Source organism: Bufo bufo, chromosome 5, assembly GCF_905171765.1.
Source record: "Bufo bufo chromosome 5, aBufBuf1.1, whole genome shotgun sequence".
NCBI classification, from domain to species: domain Eukaryota; kingdom Metazoa; phylum Chordata; class Amphibia; order Anura; family Bufonidae; genus Bufo; species Bufo bufo.
The window spans coordinates 507,768,614-507,790,327 of NC_053393.1; the positions used below are offsets into that span (position 1 = coordinate 507,768,614).

At 44.4% G+C, this 21,714-nt stretch overlaps 1 protein-coding gene across 1 annotated transcript in view; it reads right to left on the minus strand.

Annotated features, from left to right (window-relative positions):
- The window catches only part of MYO3A (myosin IIIA), a 269,541-nt gene that overhangs the window by 151,033 nt on the left and 96,794 nt on the right, over positions 1-21,714 (minus strand). Inside the window, exons 9-10 of the mRNA XM_040434050.1 lie at positions 5,591-5,690; positions 3,717-3,833 (exon numbers count right to left, since the gene is read on the minus strand). Coding sequence (XP_040289984.1) covers positions 3,717-3,833; positions 5,591-5,690 — 217 coding nt within the window. The remainder of the gene's footprint in view (positions 1-3,716; positions 3,834-5,590; positions 5,691-21,714) is intronic.

Genomic DNA, 21,714 nt, shown 5'->3' on the forward strand with positions numbered 1-21,714 from the left:
TCAGTTTTTGGGCGATTACCTTGGATAGGGTATGATTTTTGTGGGATGAGATGACGGTTTTATTGGCACTATTTTGGGGTGCGTGTGACTTTATGATCGCTTGCTATTACACTTTTTGTGATGTAAGGTGACAAAAAATGGCTTTTTTTACACCGTTTTTTTTATTTTTTTTTACAGTATTCACCTGAGGGGTTAGGTCATGTAATATTTTTATAGAGCAAGTTATTACAGACGCTGTGATACCTAATATGTATACTTTTTTTTTATTTATGTAAGTTTTACACAATGATTTCATTTTTGAAGCAAAAAAAATCATGTTTTAGTGTTTCCATAGTCTGAGAGCCATAGTTTTTTCAGTTTTTGGGCGATTATCTGAGGTAGGGTCTTATTTTTTGCAGGATGAGATGACGGTTTGATTGGCACTATTTTGGGGTGCATATGACTTTTTGATCGCTTGCTATTACACTTATTGTGATGTAAGGTGACAAAAAATGGTTTATTTAGCACAGTTTATCTGAGGGGTTAGGTCATGTGATATTTTTATAGAGCCGGTCGATACGAACGCGGCGATACCAAATACTGTATGTATACTTTTTTTATTTATGTAAGTTTTACACAATAACAGCTTTTTTAAAACAAAAAAAATTATGTTTTAGTGTCTCCATAGTCTGAGCCATAGTTTTTTTATTTTTTGGGCGATTGTCTCATTTTGGCTCATTTTTTGCGGGATGAGGTGACGGTTAGATTGGTACTATTTTGGTGGGCAAACGCCTTTTTGATCGCTTGCTGTTGTACTTTTTGTGATGTAAGGTGACAAAAAAATTGTTTATTTAGCACAGTTTTTATTTTTTATTCAATTCATCTGAGGGGTTAGGTCATGTGATATGTTTATAGCCGGATGATACGGACGCGGCGATACCTAATATGTATACTTTTTTTTTTTCTCTATTGTTTACCAATTGTCTTTTACTTTATTTGCGGAAAATTACGTTTTTGTTTATTTTTACTTGAAACTTAAATTTTTTTTTGAAGAAAACTTTATTTTTTCAACTTTTTTTTTCACTTTATTTTTTGTCCCACTTTGGGACTTGAACTTTTGGGGGTCTAATCCTTTACAATGCATTCCAATACTTCTGTATTGGAATGCATTGGCTGTATGAGTAATACAGTGTGTATTACTCATACAGCTTCCGGCCTGTGAGATCCAGGGGGCTGGATCTCACAGGCTCGTCACAGGAAGGCAGCGCCTATGCCTCAGGAAGGCATTGCGCTGCCTTCCATACCATCGGGTCCCCCCCACAGCCGCATGGGGACCCGATGGCACCGCCCGCCGCCGCCGCAACCGCAGGTAAAAGCCGCAAACTGCAGGTCTGAATTGACCATATTGGCTGATATGGGGGGGTCACATGACCCCCCCCGGCGTTGTGACAGGATGCCCGCTGAAAGATTTCAGCGGGCATCCTGTTCCTATTAACCCCGCCGCGCCGCAATCTAATTTTAAACTTAGGACGTACCGGTACGTCCTGAGTCTTTAAAGACTCAGCAAACATGGCGTACCGGTACGTCCTAAGTCCCTAAAGGGTTAAACCTGTAACCAGGCCCCAGCCGACACCAAAGATCCAAGGAGGGTGGCGACAGGAAGCAGCGGAGACCGAAACATCAGAGGAAGGGCGCCCCGGCAGCAAACAGACACTGCCAGACAAGGTGGACAAACGCAGGGGATCTGCCGAGAGTCCGTTCAAGCAAAACGCAAAGGGCCCAGAGGTGGGGGTGTCCCGTGGTTCAGATAGAAAGGCCCGTGTCTTGCATAGTGCGGTGGGATAGAACGGTTGCAGGGAGGAGCGACGTAGCAAACCTACGTCATCACGTCTTCACCCCCTCTAAGAAAGGGGTTTCATCATCGGGAGAAGAGGACGGCAGCTTGTCTGTGAGGCAGCGGCGGAGCCAGCAAGTCGCTAGCGTTGCCCAGAGTCAGCAGGGTGGCAGCAGTGGGAGGTCGGTAGCCAAACGTGCCCGGGGTAGACCACCCGCTTCGCAGGAGCCTACCTGCCCCGGGAAGTAGCGGTGCACGGGTTCACGGAGGCAGCGGCGGTGTTGTTCTGACGGATCAGAGAATGGGAAAAATAATCAGTGACGTCAACACAAACTTACTTCTGACACCCTCTCCACTCTGTCGGGGGGCTCTACTTCTACAAGCGTTTAATGGAACAGGTTCTGTAGACATCTATGTGGAATCAGCTGAGGACAGTGTAAAAGGAGTGCGCTTCTTCTTGGCGCTAACAATGACCTGTAAGGCTGAGTTCATTCTTGATTTATTTAGTCAGTTTTGGCCCCGTGACTGCCCAAATACATGAAGTAAGAGTGACGCCTGTCATCTGCATGTCACACTGACTCACAGTATTATTTCACTACCACAGCAGAGTCACTATGCGTGTTACTGCAAGGCACAGTGTTCTACACCACTATAAAGGCTCTCTGCGGGCAGAAAATAGCAGTTTTTTTTTAACGTGTTTCACCGCAATAAATTCGTATCTAACCAAATTTTTTTGAAAAATTTGGCAAACCGGCCGAATCGAATTTTTTTAAAGTTCGCTCATCTCTAGTCTTGGCCATGGTGGAGAGGTTCGAGTGTGATTGATTGAGTTTGTGGACAGGTGTCTTTTATACACGTAACAAGTTCAAACAAGCTCAATTAATACAGGTAATGAGTGCAGAGTAGGAGGGCTTCTTAAAGAAAAACTTACTGGTCTGTGAGAGCCAGAACTTTGGCTGATTGGTAGGTGATCAAATACTTATTTAATGCAATAAAATGCAAATTAATTATTTAAAAATAATACAATGTGATTTTCTGGATTTTTTTAGATTCTGTCTCTCACAGTTGAAGTGTACTTACAATAAAAATTACAGACCTCTCCATTCTTTGTAGGTGGGAAAACTTGCAAAATCGCCAGTGTATCAAATACCTATTTTCCCCGGTGTAGATACAGCAACCAAGCAATGGTAAAATGGTCATAAATCCAGGGAGACCATAGTATCTACCAGGTAATCACATCTATAAAGTCACAGTGCTAGTCAGCAATAGCAGACAAATAGCCACTGAGGGCATCAAGCAATGAGAAGGCATTCTACAGTAGTGTTGAGTGACTTAGCAGATAAATAGTATGAGGTGATCCGAGTTGTAAAGGAAGCAACACCTATCACAATCTTGCTCTGTGCCACTTGACAAGGGGGTCACCCCACTGCAGCTGTTTTTATATTGTTCCATCTAAAATGAAAATTGAGGTAACTTTTTAATTAGTCTTAAAATTTGATACCATTATGTTTCATCCATCTGTCCCCTCATCTTGGTAATTTATATCTGGTAGATTAGCAATAAGTATTGAAAAGATGGAATAGAGGGTGACTGCAGGTTCAGACAATATATCCTGCTGGGATACAAAAGTCTAAATAGGAGCTATAGACAAAAAAATGTAGAAATTTTTTAGCCAAACCTATTTGCAAAGTTTGTTTTTTTATCTTAAAATGTTCCATGATACCTTGTAAAACCAGAAAAAAATTGACAAGTACCTCCGCCAAAACATTTTACTACGAGTGAAAATTAATTTAATTTAAAGATTTTATGACTTCTTCAATGCAATCCTAAACAGTGTAAATCCATGAATATGCTGACGCTGTGCTTCAATATGGGTACACGTAAATATATAAAATGATCAGACCTGTGAAGAATAGAGATCCAAACTTCGGAATGGATTGACAGCAATAAGAATATCCCCTACATAGGAGTATATCTGATCCCTGTTGTAACGTTTTTGAAGTTGATCTGTGACGGTATTCTGTAACACACAATGAAGAACAGCATGTAAATGACAAGTTATACTATTTCAGTATTATTGAAGAATAATCCTGAGATCAGGTTATCCTTAACACAAATAAATCAGATTTTATGTTAGCTAGACGGATTATTTGTAATTGTGTGTATACCATAATTTTTTTCTTTAGTAATGGATCACTTATATGGACCACTTTTACAGATGTAGGAGAGCTACATTTGGCATAATTTCCTGTGATATATTTTGTTATCCTTGGTTTTTATAGTAAACTAGTAGAGTTATCTCAAGCCAGAATTGGCTAGTATCTTTTGGAAAATAGATTATGCATAGCTGCCATGGCTTTATTATGGAAGGCATGACGCTAGTGTGAACTGAGATTTTGCTGCTTTATTTTTAGGATATCTGTTGAGTTGTCTACAGTCAACAGAAATTATGCCCTAAGCATTCAGTATATCTACATTGAATTAAATAGAAATATTTAACTGGCCAAACAGATAAGTTCAAAAACTTTCTAACCATGGAAGATGCAATCAGTGAAATCATGGATCTGCCATTGTGATGCATAAAACAAATAAATTGGATGTTCTGGAGAAATATGATTTGCGTGGTTCCACGTAGGTGAATTACATTTGACGGCCCTACATTTAATGGCTTGTGTGGTCACTACATTTGATGTGGACTACATTGGCCAAACATTCAGCCACCCAAAAGAACCAGAGCAGAGCCGGCACTGCTAATTTGGTCTAAAGGGTGCCATACACATTCGATAGCTATCTCTCCCAACGCCCCCCTGATTTCCCCCTACAAATACATGTTCAGTTCATCAAAACCTGTATGTGTATTTAATGGGGAGAGGGGAAAAAGCCGTTGCCAGACACTTCTCTCAGGAGAAAAAACAGACAAGGTGAAAATATTCACATCAGCCAATCCTTCTCATCTCAAACATCATCTGTCGGGTCAGAGTCAGGAGCTCCCCAACACACATCTATCTTGGCAGTTTCAGCTGAACATACACTCAGGGTACGGCCACATGGTCAGGTTTCTGCATGCAGTTTTGGAAGCCAAAATCAGGAGTGGATCATAAAAGGAGAAAAAGTATAAAGGACAGATGCGACTTCTCCTCTTTTTTAAATTTACTTCTGGTTTTGGCTTCCAAAACTGCATGCAGAAACCTGACCGTGTGGCCATACCCTAATGTCTATGAGAGCTTTGGTGGTCAGACACTTGCCAATCAGACATTGGCGTATCTTGATGGCTCCAGTGCTTGTGATTAGACAACTTTTTCTTTATTTTCTTTTTTTTTTCTTTTTTTTTTAACAGATATTTTATAATAGAGTACAATACTAAAAATATCAAATATCTATAGCTAATTCTAAGATACAATATAATATAGACCAGACTAAAAAAATCATTTATCCCAACCCCCCACCCATGTTTCGCCAGGAGAGGAAAAATAAAACACGTTATGATGTCCAGAAGCGCCATATTATCTCCCACAATGGAAGGCGATTTCTACTTGGATAATATGTCTGGTCATATCTTTTTAGTACTTGTATCATTTTTTCCAATTCAAGTATCTAAGGGTCTGTATCCGAACACTAATGTCGAGTGATTGGACAACTTCTAAATATTACTTCTACTACTACTACCACTACTTCTAATTATAAGGGTAATAGTAGCATAACTAATGCATTCTGTGCCACACTAACAAAATACAGAACGCTATAAATTGAAATTGTCAAAATTACATTCAAGCATACCTCATCGAGGATCTCTAATGTGGCCAAGTCATCCACATCATTCTGGTTGGATGTCATAGACTCTCTGAAGATGCCTTTCTTGGTATGAATCCTTTCATGCCTAAAACACCAAAAGCCAGTTATTATTATGCCAAATAATAAAAATAAAAAAACTTTTCAAATGAAATCAAATTCTCACCAATTCGTCTACATGATTCAGATTACAGACTTAAAATGTTCATTTTTTAACACTTACAATTTAAGCCACTTTGTGAAATAAATCACAGACTGCTGCTTCTGTTGAGTTGTTTTCCGTGTGTAAGACGGCGATGAGGATCTAGTATAATGTAAAAGAGCCTTATTTGCAGTCAAATGATATACTAAGCAGAATCTCGCACAGGCACGCACGTCAGGTGCTCCATGGCAGCTGGATCTGCTTTGAATAAACATAAACGCTCCTAAAAATATGAATGTCCAGTTGTGACAGAGACTGTTGGGCGGAGGGGGCCTACACTGTTACTGAGAGAAAGTAGTCTATCTATTTCTCTTTCTATCTTTGGTAATATTTTGCTTTAGATTTTCAAGTTTCCTTTAATAATACATTTGCAAATTTTGCATTCCCGTATGCCAGCCTTTCTTTTATTCTCTTTTTGTAATGAAAGTTCATCCACATACACCAAGATACCAGGAAATGTCCAGCAGAGACATTAGTATCCTAATTAGGCCTCATGCACACGACAGTATTTTTTCACGGTCCCCAAAACGGGGTTCCCGTTGTTCCGTGATCCGTTTCCGTTTTTGTTTCCGTGTCTCCTCCTTGATTTTTGGAGGATCACCAGACATGAAAAGTGAAAAAAAAATCTAAGTCAAGTTTGCCTTGAAAATGATTGGAAAAAAACGGACACGGATCACGGACGCGGATGACAATCTTGTGTGCCTCCGTGTTTTTTCACGGACCTATTGACTTGAATGGGTCCGCGAACTGTTGTCCGTGAAAAAAATAGGACAGGTCATATTTTTTTGACGGACTGGAAACACGGATCACGGACGCGGATGACAAACGGTGCATTTTCCAAGTTTTCAACGGACCCATTGAAAACGGAACAACGGACACAACAACGGTCGTGTGCATGAGGCCTTAGGCCTAGTTCACACGAACGTATGGCTTTTAAAGTTTTTTGCGGTCCGTTTTTCACGGATCCGTTGTTCCGTTTTTGAGTTCCGTGGTGTTTCCGTTTCCTTTCCGTTTTTCCTTTCCGTTTGGCATATACAGTTTACAGTAGTTACATAGAAAATTTGGGCTGGGCATAACATTTTCAATAGATGGTTCAGCAAAAACAGAACGGATACGGAAGAAATACGGATGCATTTCCGTATGTGTTCCGTTTTTTTGGCGGACCCATTGACTTGAATGGAGCCACGGAACGTGATTTGCGGGCAATAATAGGACATGTTCTATCTTTCAACGGAACGGAAAAATGGAAATACGGAAACGGAATGCTTACGGAACACATTCCGTTTTTAATGCGGAACCATTGAAATGAATGGCTCCGTATACGGACCGTATACGGACCACAAAAAAACGGCCGGTACACTCGCAAAAAAAAACGATCGTGTGAACTAGGCCATGCCAGAGAAATGACACACAACAAGGGGGATGGTAACACCCAGCTGTCAATGTGAAACACAAAGCACCTCCTAAATATTGTGCAAGCGCCTGTCCCCTGTGACTGCAATGCAGAAGCCAACAAGCACAAAAGATGCAGCTGCACTCTGCGAGCCCTGAGATATACCCATACTAGAGATCAGTGTATCCATTATTTCATCCGAGTTCTTGAGCAGTGAGGGGCTACCCCCGCTACTCAAGAGGCTGCCCCCTGCTGTCTGACTGAGAGACGAACATCTTGCCTGGACCTGTTAATCTTGTGCCTGTGCTGCTGCTTTGAGTAGCGGCACAAGTGGAGTGGAAGTAGAGCGGTGCATGCAGTCACTGCTCTGGTAGCACCAGCAGAGTCTATGCACTTTAAACAGCACAGCATGCTCAAAATAAATAAAATTAGTCATACTCACCGATCCTCTGCCGCTCCTGTTCCTAGGATGCCCGTTCCCTTTCTGTATTTCCTGATGCAGCAGTGATGTCCTGACACAGGGACATGTGACCGCTGCAGCCAATCACTAGACTGGAGTTGACTGCTGTGGTCGCATGTCCCTGTATCAAAATCTCATTGCTGCTATAAGAAATAGAAAAAGGAGACTGGGCATCCTCGTAATGGGAGCGGAGGAAAATCAGTGAGGCGAACACGACTTTCTAAATTTGAGCTTTTTTAAATGGAGTTTATGACACCAGGAAATTCACTGTTTAGACAGGTACTATCTCGTGTAGGGCTAGCTCAGCTGAATGTAATGATACCTTCAAATAGTAGGCTGCTTTCACATCCGGAAGAGAACAGCCTGCCGGAATTCGCCAGATCCGGCACTGCCAGATGAAAAAGGAATGCCCGCCGTCCACATTAAGTATAATGGGGTCTGATGGAGATCCGGCCACATTCCAGCAAAAATGCTGAGAATCTGGCGGACACAAACCGGTGTACGCTGCAATCAGTGCACCTGACTGCTCGTACTCATATGGATTAAAGTACTTTTTCTTCAGAATGTCATTGCGGTCAGTTGAACTAGCCCTACAGGGCCTTATGCCTGGTTTATAGTGGATTTTCTGGTGACAGATACCCTTTAGGGCTCATGAATACTGCTGTAGCCATTTTTGTGGATTCGCAAAACACGATCGTGCGTGTTCCGCATTTTGCAGATCGGTATGTCCGGCCCTCTGTTAGAAGAACTGCGCATTGTTCTCCGCATAAGGCTCCATTCACACGTCCGCAATTTCGTTCCGCGTTCTGCAGAACGGAATTGCAGACCCATTCCTTTCGAGGGGGCAGCACGATGTGCTGCCCAGATACGGAATTGCGAACCCGCACTTCCGGGTCCGCAATTCCGTTCCCGAAAAAAATAGAACATGTCCTATTCTTGTCCGCAATTGCGGACAAGAATAGGCATATTCTATTAGTGCCGGCAATGTGCGGTCCGCAAAATGCGGAACGCACATTGCCGCTGTCCGTGTTTTGCGGATCCACGGATCCGCAAAACACGTTGCAGACGTGTGAATGGACCCTTATGGACAAGAACAGGACATGTTCTATTTTTTTGCAGGGCCGAGGAACGGACATAAGGATGTGGACAGCACACTGTGTGCTATCGGCATCTTTTACGGCCCCATTGAAATGAATGGGTACGCATCCGATCAGCAAAAAATGCGGATCAGATGCGGATCGAAACTTCAGATGTGTGCATGAGGCCTTAAAGATATATGTTTTCCCTTATGAGGACTGTTTAAAGGGCAAAATGTTTGGTGTGAAACCAGTTACCCTTTAGTAGACTTTCTATAGACAAATTTATTGCCAATACATAAAATGTCAGTATTTCCACATTTGGTTTATTATAGTTTGTTACTTTGTTTTCAGGGTAGTTTAGTCAGACAAATGAATCTTAATAAAATTCCATTTAGAGCGGCATGTTATAGAGATGAGCGAATGAAAGTTGACAAAGTGGAATTTGATCCGAATTTCAGGAAAAATTCAATTCGCTCCGAATTCGGTAACAAATCACATTTTTTCCTAAAATGGCTGCTGCATGTGTTAGGACATGGAGCAAAGAACTCTGGGAAGGCGGGACCACCCACAATGCCATGCATGCAGCCAATCAGCAGCCAGCCAGCCCCTGTGATGTCACAGCCCTATAAATAGCCTCAGCCATCTTGGATTCAGACATTTTCCAGTTTACTTAGTGCAGGGAGGGACATCAGCAGGCGCTAGAGAAAGTGGTAGAAAAGACTTCAAAGGGAACCTGTCACTGGGATTTTGTGTAGAGAGCTGAAGACATGGGCTGCTAGATGGCCGCTAGCACATCCGCAATACCCAGTCCCCATAGCTCTCTGTGCTTTTATTGTGTAAAAAAAACAATTTGATACATATCTCACCTGAGATGAGTCCTGTCCCTGAGATTAGTCTAGCGTGAAGGAGCCCAGCACCGCCCCGCATCCTCAGAATCTCCTCCTTGCTCCCCGACGTCAGAAAGCTAGAGCGCATGCGCAGTGTCGTCATAGTGTTCCTTCCCTGTGCTGGCATCAGCCTCAGGGAACGAACTGCGCATGCGCTAGCTCGAGCATCGCGAGAATACAGCGCTCTAGCTTTCTGACGTCGGGGAGCAAGGAGGAGATTCTGAGGATGCGGAGCGGTGCTGGGCTCCTTCACGCTGGACTCATCTCAGGGACAGGACTCATCTCAGGTAAATTTGCATATATATCAAATCGGTTTTTTTACACAATAAAAGCACACAGAGCTATGGGGACTGGGTATTGCGGATGTGCTAGCGGCCATCTAGCAGCCCATGTCCTCAGCTCTATACACGAAATCCCGGTGACAGGTTCCCTTTAAAACTTTTTTTGGGCTGAATAGAAGTTCAGGGAAAGATAATTAGAAGTGTAGGGAAAGGATAGGGAGGAATTATTACACACTATAAAAGGAGAACGGGGTCCAATAGGGGAGTGTACAGCCTGGGTAATAGGAGCAATCCTATTAAACCTTCCTGCACTGACTGGGGATCCAAATTGCTAATATACTGCTGCTTTTAGGTTTGCAATAGATGATAATTCTGTAATTCCAACAAACCTTGCTTGTTATTGGGGTGCTGTATGATACATTAACAGGGTGTATTACTAGGAAATATTTGTACGTCATATTAGCCGTTGTGCGGTGCAGTTATATGTTCTAAAGCATTTTTTGGGGTGTATTAGTGGAAAAAAAGGCTTATAGCCGTTCAGCTGTGCAGTTATATGTTTTAAAGCCTTTTTTGTGATGTATTAGTGGGAAAAAAGGGCTTATTTGACGTTGTGCGGTGAAGTAACAAAGTTACAGCCATTTTTGGGGTGTACTAGTGGGAAAGAAAAGTGTTATTAGCCGTTCAGCGGTGCAATTATATGTTCTAAAGCCTTTTTTTGTGGTGTATTAGTGGGGGAAAAAAGGCTTGTTAGTAATGTTGAGCGAACCTGAACTGCAAAGTTCGGGTCCCTACTGAACTTTGCGAGTTCGGGTCCCCGGATCCGAACCCAAACTTTTCAACAAAAGTTCGGGTTCGAGTTCGGTGTTCGAACATTTAATAAAGCTTGTTGAAAGGCTGCAGGGCAGCCAATCAACAAGCTTTTAAGCTGTGGGCACTTAGAAGCCATCACAGCCATGCCTACTAATGGCATGGCTGTAATTAGCCGGCGCATCATGTGACCCAGCCTCTATACAAGCTGGATCATGTGTAGCACCGCCCATCAGCTCTGAGTAGTGCAGGGACAGGAAGCAGGCAGCTGAAGTGAGGGAGAGTGTTAGGAATCTCATTTGGCTATTTATTCTGTGGGTGACCTATAATGATTTTTTGTGGGTGCAATACACCAGCTTTGCACCCCTGACACTGAAATGTAATAATTAATCTGGCTTTTAATTCTGTGGGTGACCTATAGCGATATTTTTGTGGGTGCAATGCACCATCTTTGTACCCCTGACACAAAAATATAATAGTTAATCCGTCTGTTAGTTCGGTGGGTGACAAATACCCATTTTTTGTGTGAGGTACACCTGCACTGCATACGTGACAGGAAAATAAATCTAGTTAATCCATCTGTTAGTTTGGGGGGTGTCATATACCAATTGTTTACGTGAAGTACACCTGCACTGAATACGTGACAGCGAAATAAATATAGTTAATCCATCTGTTAGTTCGGTGGGTGACAATACCTATTTTTGTGTGAGGTACACCTGCACTGCATACGTGACAGGGAAATAAATATAGTTAATCCATCTGTTAGTTCGGTGGGTGACATATACCAATTGTAGCTGGCTAGCTAAGACCTGTCCTAGGTTGCTAATATAGCTTATATGTTTATACAGCTAGACCTGCCAATAACCTTAATACAGTTCCTATGTTTGTGTGTTAAAGACAAAAGCAGAGTTATTTACTGTGACTTCATGTTTTGGATGTCATATAACTGTTATATTTTGTGTTCACTGAAGCAGAAAAGATAATATGCCTTTAAGATTCATTATATAAATGTAGGTAAGCTCAATGACAGAGCAGACACAACAGAAAGCATAAAGTTAAACTGTTGTTGCTGGGCAGGAGTCTTGACCCATCACAGCCAGCCTCACACACAGCAGGAGTTTTGACCAATCACAGCCAATCTCACACACAGCCTGTGTGGGAAATTCCCTTATCAGGAGCTGCTAGAATTATTACACCAGAGGAGAGGAGCTGAACAGATACACACGCCACTAAGAGCTGTGTTTTATGGAAGCAGAGAGACCAAAATAGGTATTTAGAACAGTTATAAAATGTTCCTATTGTTAGTATAGTAATTAGAACTGCATACTGAACCAGTTATATGTGTGTTTACTTACAGTTCCACCAAATTTCACAGTTCCAAACCATACAAATTGCGACCAAATTCCATACAAATTCAAATTCCATATTGTAATCCAAATTGCATATAACCATACCAGATTATACTCAACCAATCTGCAAATAGTTACTGCAAACTACAAACCAAGTCCAGCAAGTTGAACTATTGGTTAGACCTCAGATATACCTCTCAGAGAGATCATAAAGTGCTTAAAAAACTTAAAGGGCTTCTGTCACCCCACTAAAGTCATTTTTTTTTTTTTGAGGCTAGTTAAATTACTTATCCTGCGATATTGTCATGGTCTTACCTTCTTGCTGTTCTCCTTCGTTTGACATGTGCTGGCGGCATCTTGGTTTCTGGGTTTCTTGTAGCCTTCCACCCTGCGGCTCCTCCTTCCCACTGGGAGGAGCTGGATGCCTAGCTCATATATATAGGAGGTCTGTGGCTTCAGTTCCTTGCTTGGTCCTCCTGTGTTCACATGCTTCTAAGACTGCTGCTGCTTCTGGTTCCTGATCCTGGTTTTGTCTGACTACCCTGCTGGTTCCTGATCCTGGCTTCGTCTGACTACCCTGCTGGTTCCTGATCCTGGCTTTGTCTGACTACCCTTCTGGTTCCTGATCTCTGGCCTCTCAAAGACTCTGCTTCGGTTTCACCATTCGTTTGGACTTTTGCTTTACAGCTTTATTTTCAATAAAGCCTTCTTATTTTCACTTATCTCTTGTTGTACGTCTGGTTCATGGTTCCGTGACATTAGGACCAAGCCATGAGTTCTGACGGTACAGGGCCATCCTCGCTACCCACGCTGGTTGCCAGACTTGATCAGCAGGATCACCTGTTGGGTCGGTTCGCTGTGGCGTTGCAAACCCTGCTTGAACGCACGGCTCATTTCGCTCCCGTTGCCGATGGGTCGGTTGTCGCTCCTACTGCCGCTCCGGTTGTTGCGCCAGAGTCTACCCCGACACCTGTTGTTGCGCCTGTGGTGTTTCGGGGTATAACCGGTTCTGCCCCTCTTCCACAGCGCTTTGGGGGAGAGCCAACTCAGTGCCGAGGTTTCCTTAACCAGGTGGGCATTTATTTCGAGTTGCTGCCACATGCCTTTCCTACTGAGAGATCAAAGGTGGGCTTCTTGATCTCGCTGCTCTCGGACAAGGCCTTGGCCTGGGCCAGCCCTTTATGGGAGAACAACAATCCGGTGGTTGCCGAGTTTTCCGGTTTTGTTGCTTCTCTTCGGAAGGTATTCGATGTGCCGGCTCGTGCTGCCTCTGCTGCGAAGCTCCTTATGTCCATCAGACAGGGTTCACGATCCGTAGCTGAATACGCCATTGAGTTTCGTACCCTGGCAGCAGAGGTGGGCTGGAATAATGAGGCTCTGGTCGCTGCTTTCTCTCATGGCCTCTCGGATGCCTTGAAGGATGAGGTTGCAGCTAAGGACCTACCAGTGGAGCTCGAGTCTCTTATTTCTTTCCTGATTTTGATTGACACCAGACTCAGGGAGAGACCTTCCTTTAAGGAGAGCCTGCGGAGGTCTTCTAACAGATTGGCGCCTACGTTTGCTGTCCCACCCGTGCCTCCCTCTCCTCCCACGCCTCCTGGGGATGACTTGTCTGGGGGTGAACCCATGCAGCTGGGGTTTGCTCGCCTGTCCGAGGGGGAGAGGGTACTCCGGAGACGCGAGGGTCGATGCATGTACTGTGGTCTCGGTGGGCATTTTCGGTTGGCATGTCCGAACCGTCCGGGAAACGCTCGTACCTGAGATCCTGTCGGGGGCAGATCTTGGGTGGAGTCTCCTCGTCCCCGGTTTCCCGTGTTGACAAACCACTGATCACTGTTGTCCTCTCCTGGGTCGGGGGCTCGGTGACGACCCAGGAGTTGGTGGACTCGGGTGCTGGTGGTTTGTTCATTGATAGTGTGTTCGCTGCCGCCAATTCCATTCCTCTGCAGGCTCGAGGTTCCCCACTGGCTCTTGAGGCGATAGACGGCAGACCCCTTCTGTCGTCACACGTGACTCATGAGACCCTTCCAGTGGGGATAGCCATTGGTGCAGTTCACAGAGAGTCGGTCTGTCTCCAGGTTATTTCGTCTCCACATTACTCGGTGGTCTTGGGGTACCCCTGGCTCCAGAAGCATAATCCGACTTTCGATTGGAGATCGGCCGAGATCCTCTCGTGGTCACCGCAGTGTGGGATTAGTTGCATCCATGGGTCTGTCAAGTTGCTGTGTACTTCCTCGGACTCTCTGTTGCCTCCTGAATACGAGGAGTACCGGGATGTATTCGATAAGGTGCGCGCGGTTGCCCTACCTCCGCACCGCCCATACGATTGTGCCATAGGGTTACAACCTGGTGCCGTTCCTCCTCGTGGCAAGGTCTATCCACTGTCGGTAGCGGAGAATGAGGCCATGGAGGAGTACGTGAGGGAGGCGCTTTCACGCGGACACATTCGCAAATCCTCGTCCCCGGCAGGGGCTGGATTTTTCTTTGTGAAAAAGAAGGGCGGTGAGTTGAGGCCTTGCATCGATTACAGGGGTCTCAATCGCATCACGATCAAGAACGCTTACCCGATACCCTTGATTTCCGAGCTGTTCGATCGCCTTAAAGGGGCCACGGTCTTTACCAAACTCGACCTGAGGGCGGCATATAACCTGGTAAGGATCAAGGCGGGCGATGAGTGGAAGACCGCGTTTAACACCAGGACCGGTCATTATGAATCCTTGGTTATGCCCTTTGGGTTGTGCAATGCGCCCGCAGTCTTTCAGGAATTCATCAACGATGTTTTCCGTGACCTGTTGCAGCAGTGTGTGGTGGTCTATTTGGATGACATCTTGGTATATTCTGAATCCATGGAGGCCCACATTCTGGATGTCAGACGAGTGTTGCAACGGTTACGAGAGAACAAGCTGTTCGGTAAGCTTGAGAAATGCGAATTTCACCGATCCCAGGTAACCTTCTTAGGTTACATCATTTCCGCTGAGGGGTTCTCCATGGATCCTGAGAAGGTTTCGGCTGTCTTACAGTGGCCCCAGCCCAGTGGTCTTCGTTCCCTGCAGCGCTTTTTGGGCTTCGCCAATTATTATCGGAAGTTCATCAGGGACTTTTCCATGCTGGCCAAGCCTCTCACGGATCTGACCAGGAAGGGCAGTAATTCCCAGGTCTGGCCGCTCGAGGCCATCCGAGCTTTTGAGGCCCTAAAGTCCGCTTTTGTGTCGGCTCCGATTCTGTCGCATCCCAACCCTGGGTTGCCCTTTGTCCTCGAGGTGGACGCGTCTGAGACGGGAGTAGGCGCCCTTCTGTCTCAGCGTAGAACACCAGAGGGTCCTCTGCTTCCTTGTGGGTTTTACTCCCGGAAACTGTCTTCCGCGGAGTGCAACTATCAGATTGGTGACAGGGAGTTATTGGCCATCGTGCAGGCCCTTAAAGAATGGAGGCACTTGCTCGAGGGTTCGGTGGTTCCGGTTCTCATCCTGACGGACCATAAGAATCTGACCTACCTTTCTGAGGCTAAGAGATTGACACCACGTCAGGCCAGATGGGCTCTGTTCTTGTCACGTTTTAATTACGTGGTCTCCTACCTACCCGGTTCCAAGAACATCATGCCCTATCACGGCAGTACTCCGAGCTGTCCAGGGAGGAGTCGATTCCGACTTCGGTCATACCTCCGAATCAGATCCTGGCCGCCATTCGCACCAGCCTGACCTCTCCCCTGGGTGAGCAGATTTTGGCGGCTCAATCTGGTGCTCCCTCTGAGAGACCCAACGGCAGATGTTTTGTGCCTGAGGAGTTGCGCACTCGGTTGTTGCGAACCTACCATAACTCCAAGACCGCGGGGCATCCTGGAAAGAATCAGCTGTCCTGGGCTGTTTCACGTCTGTTCTGGTGGCCTTCCCTACGTTCCGACATCGCCGCATATGTAGCGGCATGCTCCGTTTGTGCCCAGAGTAAGTCCCCTCGGCACCTTCCGTTGGGCCTTCTGCAACCCATAGCCACCGGGGAGCGCCCATGGTCACACCTGGGGATAGATTTCATTGTGGACCTCCCTGCATCCCGAGGCCATACGGTCATTCTCATGATTGTGGATCGGTTTTCCAAAATGTGCCACTGTGTTCCTCTCAAGAAGTTACCCTCTGCACAAGAGTTGGCCACGATTTTTGCCAGGGAGGTCTTCCGGTTGCACGGTTTGCCCAAGGAGATTGTGTCGGATCGGGGGAGTCAGTTTGTGTCCAGGTTCTGGCGCGCCTTTTGCTCCCAGTTGGGGATTCATCTCTCCTTCTCCTCGGCCTACCACCCTCAGTCCAATGGGGCCGCAGAACGATCCAATCAGGCCTTGGAGCAATTCCTTCGTTGCTATGTCTCCGATCACCAAGACAATTGGGTTGACCTTCTGCCTTGGGCTGAGTTTGCCAGGAACACGGCGGTGAACTCTTCCTCTGGGACGTCTCCCTTCATGGCCAATTATGGGTTCCAACCTGCCGTGTTACCGGAGGTATTCTCTCCCCAGGATATTCCGGCGGTGGAGGATCACCTTTCCGTCCTACGTGCTTCTTGGGTACAGATCCAGAAGTCCTTTGAGGCCTCTGCGCAGCGCCAGAGACTCCAGGCTGATCGCAGACGAGCGCCTGCTCCTTCCTACCAGGTCGGAGACCGTGTATGGTTGTCCACCCGCAACCTCAACCTTCGAGTGCCCACTCCCAAGCTGGCGCCTCGCTTTGTTGGCCCCTTCCGAGTGCTTCGCAGGGTAAACCCGGTAGCCTATGCCCTTGCGCTTCCTCCTGGCATGCGGATCTCTAACGTGTTTCATGTCTCCCTGTTGAAGCCACTGGTGTGTAATCGTTTCACTTCCTCGGTTCCTCGGCCTCGTCCGGTCCGAGTGGGCAATCATGAGGAGTATGAGGTGAGCAATATCCTGGACTCACGCCTGGTCCGCGGTCGGGTGCAGTTTTTGGTCCATTGGCGTGGTTATGGTCCAGAGGAGCGTTCCTGGGTTCCCTCCGCAGATGTCCATGCTCCTGCCTTGCTCCGAGCCTTCCACGCAAGCTTCCCTCAGAAACCGTTTTTTGCTCCGCGGAGGAGGGGCCCTTGAGGGGGAGGTACTGTCATGGTCTTACCTTCTTGCTGTTCTCCTTCGTTTGACATGTGCTGGCGGCCATCTTGGTTTCTGGGTTTCTTGTAGCCTTCCACCCTGCGGCTCCTCCTTCCCACTGGGAGGAGCTGGATGCCTAGCTCATATATATAGGAGGTCTGTGGCTTCAGTTCCTTGCTTGGTCCTCCTGTGTTCACATGCTTCTAAGACTGCTGCTGCTTCTGGTTCCTGATCCTGGTTTCGTCTGACTACCCTGCTGGTTCCTGATCCTGGCTTCGTCTGACTACCCTGCTGGTTCCTGATCCTGGCTTTGTCTGACTACCCTTCTGGTTCCTGATCTCTGGCCTCTCAAAGACTCTGCTTCGGTTTCACCATTCGTTTGGACTTTTGCTTTACAGCTTTATTTTCAATAAAGCCTTCTTATTTTCACTTATCTCTTGTTGTACGTCTGGTTCATGGTTCCGTGACAGATATATGAAAATATAATGGTGTTACTTACTTTGATTCAGCAGTTTCTTCTAAAAACGAACTTTTATAATATGTAAATTAGGTCTCTACCAGCAAGTAGGGCGGCTACTTGCTGGAAGCTGCTGCAGAAAACCGCCCCCTCGTCGTGTTGATTGACAGGGCCAGCCGGGATCTCCTCCTCCGGCCGGCCCTGTCGGCATTTAAAAAATCGCGCGCCTGTGTTCATTCGGCGCAGGCGCTCTGAGATGAGGAGGCTCGTCTCCTCAGCACTCCCTCAGTGCGCCTGCGCCGATGACGTCTTCTATTTCGGTGACGTCATCGGCGCAGGCGCACTGAGGGAGTGCTGAGGAGACGAGCCTCCTCATCTCAGAGCGCCTGCGCCGAATGAACACAGGCGTGCGATTTTTGAAATGCCGACAGGGCCGGCCGGAGGAGGAGATCCCGGCTGGCCCTGTCAATCAACACGACGAGGGGGCGGTTTTCTGCAGCTGCTACCAGCAAGTAGCCGCCCTACTTGCTGGTAGAGACCTAATTTACATCTTATAAAAGTTCGTTTTTAGAAGAAACTGCTGGATCAAAGTAAGTAACACCATTATATTTTCATATATCGCAGTATAAGTAATTTAACTAGCCTCAAAAAAAAAAAAATGACTTTAGTGGGGTGACAGAAGCCCTTTAAAGTGAGAGTTCAGATACTGAAGAGAGAAATATATTCACCATTTTATGCTGAATGACAAGATTAAACAGTTGAACCACCATCTTATGTATACCGCCATTTTATGAATCTTTATGTAATACGTGTTTTGTACATGGACTATCTGCTGCTGAGGTGGCAGTGTTATATGAAGAAAAGTTGAAGTTAATTAAAGAAGTTATTTCAAGCATTTGGTGTGCTCCTTAAGCCTACTGTTTCCATAGAACGGCGCTATAGGAATTACAGCGTAATAGACGGTCTGGTTAGACTAAAAAGTCAAAGTCATAGTGCTGCGCCTGCCACACCAATTTTTTCTGTGAGGTAAACCTGCACTGCATACAGGGAAATAAATCTAGTTAATACATCTGTTAGTTTGATGGGTGACATATACCCATTGTTTGTGTGAGGTACACCTACACTACATACATGACAGGGTAATAAATATAGTTAATCCATCTGTTACATCAGTGGGTGATATTTGCTCATTGTTTGTGTGAGGTACACCTGCACTGCTTACGTGACAGGGACATAAATATAGTAAATCCATCTGTTAGTTCGGTGGGTAACATATACCAATTGTTGGTATGAGGTACACCTGCACTGCATACGTGACAGGGAAAATAATATAGTTAATCCGGCTGTTACATCGGTGGGTGACCTCAAAGAATGAGGAAAGCATTAAATATGGGACGTGGCCATGGTTGTGGTGCTGCTGGTCCAAATCAGGCAAGCAGTCTAAGCCCCAAGTCCTGTAGCAGTCGCTTATGCTTTTTGATGACTCTGCTGGCAAGGTTTCCGTCGGCCATCCACCTTCCACCTAGCCCTGCCCCGGAAGTGGAAGAGATTGAGTACACTGATGCCCAACCACTTATGTTTCAGTCTTATTAGCCATTTAGCGTTGCAGTTATATGTTCTAAAGCCTTTTATGGGGTGTATTAGTAGAAAAAAAAGGCTTGTTAGCCATTGTGACAAAATTACATGCTTTTTTTAGGGTGTATTAGTGGGGAAAAAAAGTCTTATTAGCCATTCAGCGGTGCAGTTATATGTTGTAAAGCCTTTTTTGTGGTGTATTAGTGGAAAAAGGGCTTATTTACCGTTGTGCGGTGAAGTGACAAAATTACTGCTTTTTTGGGGTGTATTAGTGGCGGTGGGGAAAGGCGTGTTAGCTGTTGTGCAGTGAAGTGACAAAATAACAGTCTTTATTGGGGTGTATTAGAGGAAAAAAGGGCTTATTTGCCGTTCAGCAATGCAGTTATATGTTCTAAAGCCTTTTTTGGGGTGTATTAGTGGGGGGAAAAAGGCTTGTTAGCTGTTGTGTGGTAAAGTGACAAAATTACAGCCTTATTTTAGGGTGTATTAGTGGGAAAAAAGTCTAATTAGCCTTTTAGAGGTGCAGTTATATGTTTTAACCACTTGCCATCCGGGCCATTTGCCCCCTTCCTGACCAGGCCAAAATTTGCAAAACTGACATATCTCACTTTATGTGGTAATAACTTTGGAACGCCTTTATTTATCCAAGTCATTCAGAGATTGTTTTCTCGTCACACATTGTACTTCATGATAGTCATAAATTTGAGTCAAAATATTTCACCTTTATTTATGAAAAAATCCCAAATTTACCCAAAAATTTGAAAAATTCGCAATTTTCTAAATTTCAATTTCTCTGCTTTTAAAACAGAAAGTGATACCTCATAAAATATTTATTATTTAACATTCCCCATATGTCTACTTTATGTTGGCATCATTTTGGAAATGTCATTTTATTTTTTTAGGACGTTAGAAGGCTTAGAAGTTTAGAAGCAATTCTTCAAATTTTTAAGAAAATTGCCAAAACCCACTTTTTAAGGACCAGTTCAGGTATGAAGTCACTTCGTGGGGCCTAAATAGTGGATACCCCCATAAATGACCCCATTGTAGAAACTACACCCCTCAAGGTATTCAAAACCGATTTTACAAACTTTGTTAACCCTTTAGGCGTTCCACAAGAATTAAAGGAAAATGGAGATCAAATTTTTAAATTTCACTTTTTGGGCAGATTTTCCATTTTAATCAATTTTTTTCTATAACACATCGATGGTTAACAGCCAAACAAAACTCAATATTTATTACCCAGATTCTGAGGTTTACAGAAACACTCCACATGTGGTCATAAACTGCTGTATGGGCACACGGCAGGGCGCAGAAGGAAAGGAACTCCACATGGTTTTTAGATGCCATGTCCCATTTGAAGCCCCCTGATGCACCCTTACAGTAGAAACACCCAAGAAGTGACCCCATTTTGGAAACTAGGGGATAAGGTGCCAGTTTTATTAGTACTATTTTTGGGTACATATGATTTTCTGATCATTCATTATAACACTTTATGGGGCAAGGTGACCAAAAAATTGGTTGTTTTAGCACAGTTTCTATTTATTTATTTTTACAGCGTTCACCTGAGGGGTTCAGTCAAGTGACATTTTTATAGAGCAGATTGTTACGGATGTGGCGATACCTAATATGTATACTTTTTCTCATTTATTAAAGTTTTACACAATAATAGCATTTTTGAAACAAAAAAATTATGTTTTAATGTGTCCATGTTCTGAGAGCTATAGTTTTTTTTATTTTTTGAGAGATTTTCTTATGTAGGGGCTCATTTTTTGCGGGATGAGGTGACGGTTTTATTGGTACTATTTTGTGGGACATACGCATTTTTGATCACTTGGTGTTGCACCTTTTGTGATGCAAGGTGACAAAAATTGCTTGTTTTGACACAGTTTATTTATTTATTTTTTTACGGTGTTCACCCGAGGGGTTAGGTCATGTGATATTTTTATAGAGCTGGTTTTTACGGACGCGGCAATACCTAATATGTATACTTTTTTTTATTTGTTTCACTTTAACACAATAATAGCATTTTTGAAACCAAAAAAATGATGTTTTAGTGTCTCCATGTTCTAAGAGCTATAGTTTTTTTATTTTTTAAGAGATTTTCTTATGTAGGGGCTCATTTTTTGCGGGATGATGTGACGGTTTTATTGGTACTATTTTGTGGGACATACGCGTTTTAGATCACTTGGTGTTGCACCTTTTGTGATGCAAGGTGACAAAAATTGCTTGTTTTGACAGTTTTTTTTTTTTTTTTTTTACGGTGTTCACCCGAGGGGTTAGGTCATGTGATACTTTTATAGAGCTGGTTTTTACGGACGCGGCGATACCTAATATGTCTATTTTATTTTATTTTTTCTATTTTTAATTATTTTTTTTATTCCTTACTTGGGAACTTTTTTTTTTTTACATGTGAAACTTTATTTTATTTTATTTTTTCAACCCTTTATTTTTTTTTATTTTTTTTACACTTTTCGTCCCCCATAAGGTCATACAAGCCTTCTGGGGGACATTTGCTTCACTTTTTCTTTTTTTTTTTCAC